Source organism: Gracilinanus agilis, chromosome 6 (assembly GCF_016433145.1).
Source record: "Gracilinanus agilis isolate LMUSP501 chromosome 6, AgileGrace, whole genome shotgun sequence".
Lineage (NCBI taxonomy): Eukaryota > Metazoa > Chordata > Mammalia > Didelphimorphia > Didelphidae > Gracilinanus > Gracilinanus agilis.
The window spans coordinates 236,344,346-236,349,441 of NC_058135.1; the positions used below are offsets into that span (position 1 = coordinate 236,344,346).

The 5,096-nt window shown below is 42.0% G+C and overlaps 1 protein-coding gene across 3 annotated transcripts; it reads left to right on the forward strand.

The window, feature by feature from the left end:
• Positions 1-3,971: 3,971 nt before the first annotated feature.
• On the forward strand, positions 3,972-4,865 carry LOC123252890 (vacuolar protein sorting-associated protein 26C-like). 3 transcript variants are annotated; one of them, XM_044682122.1, is made up of 2 exons: positions 3,972-4,322; positions 4,404-4,865. In XM_044682122.1, the coding sequence occupies exons 1-2, from the start codon at positions 3,972-3,974 to the stop codon at positions 4,863-4,865; spliced, it is 813 nt and encodes a 270-aa protein (XP_044538057.1). The 3 variants fall into 3 exon arrangements, with proteins under 3 accessions (XP_044538057.1, XP_044538058.1, XP_044538059.1); XM_044682123.1 differs by having other exon boundaries at positions 3,972-4,043; positions 4,173-4,865; XM_044682124.1 differs by having other exon boundaries at positions 3,972-4,027; positions 4,403-4,865.
• The last annotated feature ends 231 nt before the right edge of the window (positions 4,866-5,096 follow it).

Below are 5,096 nucleotides of genomic sequence, written 5' to 3' on the forward strand. Positions count from 1 at the left end.
ATAAAATGGAGGGTTTGGAGTATATGGACTCAGAATTTCCTTCTAGTCCTAGCTCTATGATCCTATGGATTCATTTTGGCTTTGACATTCTATATTTCAAGGTCCCTCCCAGCTCTAACCTTCCATGTCCTAAAGTCCCATCCATTTTGGACATAGAAATATCCTCTTTGGACATAGCCTATGTTCTAAGGTGCTTTTCCGCTTTGGCAGTCTGTATTCTTTGTTCTAAGACCAACCCAGTTTTAATATTCCAAGAGTTTGTAAATCTAAATGTGGAGATTATTAATTCAATAAAGCCTAAAATCATGCTTCCAATTTAGATGAAGGCCAAAAGTATCAGAATTTTAAATCAGCCACAACTTCACTTCTGAACTACAGCAAAGAGGGACACCCAACTCAAGAGTTATCTGCCCTCTATTGAGGGACTTGCTTATAGCATAGCTTCAGGGGACTTGGAAGGCTAGGTGGCTAAGTGGGTAGAGCGCCAGATCTGGAGTCAGAAAGAGCTGAGTTCAAATCTGGTCTCAGATACTTACTAGCTATGTGACTCTGGGCAAGTCACTTAGCCCTGTTTGGCCTCAGTTTCCTCATCTGTAAAAGGAGCTGGAGAAGGAAGTGGCAAACCACTCCAGTATCAAGAAAACTCTAATTGGAGTCACAAAGAATCAAACATGACTGAAAAACAACAAATCAGGGGCTTAGAGATGGACTATTTTATATCTGGGCAGATTGGACCTATCTTTTCCATTTCAGGGAAGTCCTGCCTATCCTCTCCTCAACTTGGGTCCCTTTGAGAGGGGCACATGCTGGTACTTTCTCCCAAACTCTGCTGGGGCAGGAAGAGGGAAGAGATTCATCTCCATCATGGGATTCTTTGCCTCTTTACCTACTCTGAACTCTGAACAATAGCCAGATGTAGATTTAGTTGGAACATCTGGATTCTTGGCATTTCTGCTTTCATTTTTATCTGAACTTTCAGTAACTGTGAAACTACAACCCATGTCTATGTTGTGTCAATGGAAGATTAGCAGTTGTTTTGTTAATTTGACCAGTGTAGACAGCTGGGCAAGATGTCAAAGGCTATCAAACAAAGGCTTCTTCCATCTTACAACTTCACGGGGGATGCAGCCAATGCACTGTATTGAGTGGTTAAAGAGGCAGAATCCTGTGGCGAAAAAACACTGGATTTGGAGTTAGAGGACCAGAGTTCAAATCTTCCATCTGCCACTTAGTACCTTTTTGAAGTCAATAATTGGAAATCAATCACCAAGCATTTATTAAGTGTTTTTTAAAAAAATTTCTATTTTAAACCCTTAACTTCTGTATATTGGCTCCTTGGTGGAAGAGTGGTAAGGGTGGGTAATGGGGGTCCAGTGACTTGCCCAGGGTCACACAGCTGGGAAGTGTGTGAGGCCAGATCTGAACCTAGGACCTCCCGTCTCAATCCACTGAGCTACCCAGCTGCCCCCTATTAAGTGCTTACTATGTACCAGTCATTGGACTAAGCCCTGAGGATACAACCATGAAGATGAGATGCCCTTAAAGTTCTTAAATTTTTACTAAATGTACATAAGTACTAACCAAGGGTACAAGCATTTTGCCTCTCAAAGACTTGGGTTTTTTCATCTGGAAAAAAGAAGTGGATGGGCTAGATGTTGTCTAAGGTCCCTTCTCGTGCAAAATCCTGTCCTCCTCAGAAGGCTGGCATAGTCAAATCTGTAGCCCAGATCAAAGAAAACAATTCAATAAAACTTACAAATCCTTCCTAGCTCTCTGACAAGTTTTTCCTCATGGAGTGCAAGAAAGGTGCCACCCCCATTTTGTCCTTGGTCCCCAAAAGGCCATTTAATTGGAACTCTTGAAACTATACAAGTCAATTCTGGGAAAACATGGAAAGACCTACATGAAATTATGAAGAGTGAAATGATGAGAACCAAGAAAATGTTCCATGTAGGAACAGAAATAGTGTTTGAAGATTGATTTGTGTAGGTCCACCTCCAGAGAAAGAATTGACAAATAGAAATCAGTAAGACAGTTTTATATACGCAGATATCTTTCCACCAAATGATGCCTTCTTTAATGAGGGAGAGGAAGGAGGGATGGAGTTAACTAGGTATTTTAGTATAACAACAATTTATTTTAAAAAAACTATATTGGGCAGCTGGGTAGCTCAGTGGAGTGAGAGTCAGGCCTAGAGACAGGAGGTCCTAGGTTCAAACCCGGCCTCAGCCACTTCCCAGCTGTGTGACCCTGGGCAAGTCACTTGACCCCCATTGCCCATCCTTACCACTCTTCCACCTATGAGACAATACACCGAAAGTACAAGTGTTTAAAAAAAACTATACATGGCTCAGGGGCTTCTCTGCTTTATCTTGGGGTGTAGGGGGTCAGTTTGGTGGCAGTGCTCCTGGGCTTCATTCTAAGAAGTTTCTACTCCAATAGGAAGTACATGAGAAACTCCCTGATAAATTAGACAGTGGCCAAATAAACCAAGTCACCCCCTTGCTAGTATAATCTGCTCTGCTTACCTACCTCTGCTCCTTGGGTTCCTCTGTAGCTTCTGGCTCCTATCTTGATTTTTGGACCATCTACCAGATCTTGTTCTTTTGCCCTTCTGTTTCACATAATCATATGATCATAGAGTAGACAGAGTCATTGGATCATGGATTTAGAGCCAGAAGGACCCTTTGAGGCCAGTTAGTCCCAGGCTCTTCATTTTACAGGTAAGGAAACTGAGGCCCCAAGGAGGGTTAAGTAATTTGCCTAATGCCACACAGGTAATCACTGGTTATCTAATCCTACTGCTAGCTGAACAAGAATCCCTTCTATAAGATACCTATCAAGTTATATTCTAGCCTTTGCAGCTGGTGGGAAGAGGTGGGAGGTGGCTGGTGGTTCAGTGGATAGAGCTCTGGGCCCACAGTCAGAAGGACCTGAGTTTAAATCCAGCCTCAGATATTTCCTAGCTGTCTGACCCTGGGCAAGTCAATTAACCTCTGATTGTCTGAAAAGAGGATCCACTGGAGAAGAAAATGGCAAACCATTCCAGTGTCCTTGCCAAGAAAACCCCAGGGGTAGCTGGGTCCTCAGGGTCACAAAAAGTCAGAGGGGACTGAACAACTGAACCACAACAGTGGTTCACCTCTTAAAGCAGCCCAGTTTCCCTTCTGGATAGCTCTAATTGTTAAGTTCTTTCCCCTACATCTGCCTTTCTGAAAATCCTATTTTTTGCTTTCTAGCTCTGTCCCATGGGACTAAACAGACCAATTCTAATTCTTCTTCTGCATGACAACTATTTATAGACTTGAGCACAGTCATCATGTCTCCTTTTTTTTTCCAGGCTTAACATTCCCGTTTCCTCCAACTGCCCCTCATATGGCACCATCTCCTCTGGGCCCTTGGCCGTCTTGGTTGTTCTCCTCAGGTTCCTCTCCAGCTCATCTTTGTCCTGAAAAGATGCTTCTCTGGACTGAGGACAAAATTTAAGTGCTCAAATCATGGTAGGGTTATGATCCACTTGGTTGGACTTTTACCTTTGATTTGTCCTGACCTTAGATTTGTCTCTGGATTCCTGCTTCTCTGTCTGGTGATTGGCTTAGCCTAGACTGACTTCAGCATGCTCAGTGGCTCTTCTGGAGTCCTACTGTCCTGCTGCAAGCGGTCCCAGTGTTGATTGGTCTCAAACCATAATAGTAATAATTTAAATGGTGTATTTAAGTTTGCAAAGCACTTTATAGATATTATCTCATTTGATCCTCACAACATTCCTACTAAGCAGATGCTATAATAATAATTCCCATTTTACAGATGAAGAAACTGAGGCAGTTAGAAATTAAGTGACTTTGCACATGACTCTATGGCTGCTGGGAAGAAGAAGGGAAGAGAGTGAGGAGATACGCGGGACTGGGTGATAGGAGGTCCTAGGCTGCAGGAGTAGGAAGTGTCCCTGATTGTTTCTGCTGCTATTAATTATGGAGACCATCCTGGACATCAAGATCAAAAGGGCCAATAAAGTATATTATGCTGGGGAAATGCTCTCTGGTGTAGTGGTTATATCTAGCGAAGATTCAGTACAACACCAGGGAGTTTTATTAACAATGGAAGGTCTGGTGAACCTGCAGCTCAGTGCCAAGAGCGTTGGTATGTTTGAAGCTTTCTGTAACTCTGTTAAGCCTATTCAAGTTCTTACCAGTTCAATAGAAATTGTGAAGCCAGGAAAATTTCCCAGTGGCAAAACAGAAATTCCTTTTGAGTTCCCTCTGCATGTGAAAGGCAACAAAGTTTTGTATGAGACCTATCATGGTGTATTTGTCAACATTCAGTATACCCTCCGGTATGACTTGAAATGCTCTCTTTTGGCCAAGGACTTGACAAAGATATGTGAATTCATCGTTTATTCAACTCCTCAGAAGGGTAAATCAACTCCAAGTCCTGTGGATTTCACAATCACACCTGAAACCTTGCAAAATGTTAAAGAGAGAGCTTCCCTCCCCAAATTTCTCATCATAGGACATCTCAACTCAACCAACTGTGTTATCACACAGCCACTAACAGGGGAGCCGGTGGTTGAGTACTCAGAAGCTGCCATTAAAAACATAGAGTTACAGTTGGTAAGAGTGGAAACTTGTGGTTGTGTGGAAGGCTATGCCAGAGATGCCACAGAGATTCAAAATATTCAATTTGCTGATGGTGACGTTTGCAGGAGTTTATCTGTTCCCATATACACGATCTTTCCCGGACTTTTCACTTGCCCCACTCTTGAAACTACCAATTTCAAAGTTGAATTTGAAGTTAATATTGTGGTCCTGCTTCATGATGATCACCTCATCACAGAGAATTTCCCACTGAAACTCTGCAGAATTTAAAGAAAGAAGATGAAATTTTGGGGAAATGAAGAGATCAAATAGTTGAGAGACTTTTACTTGTTTTTCTTTATTATCTGACCAGAAATGAACTTAATGTCTCAGAAATTGTAATTATAATTATGTTTCTAGAACATATGGCTTTTTAGTCACTGGGTTCAGTGACATATTTTCTTTGATATTCAAGGATTTTCTTAGTGTTTATTAATAATGTTACTTGGCAGAAAAACACGT

Coding starts and splice junctions, on each gene's coding strand:
- LOC123252890 (XM_044682122.1), top strand. CDS start 3,972: ATGGAGACCATCCTGGACATCAAGATCAAAAGGGCCAATAAAGTATAT. Junction 4,323..4,403: donor GTGTATTTGTCAACATTCAG/TATACCCTCCGG, acceptor GTTTATTCAACT/CCTCAGAAGGGTAAATCAAC.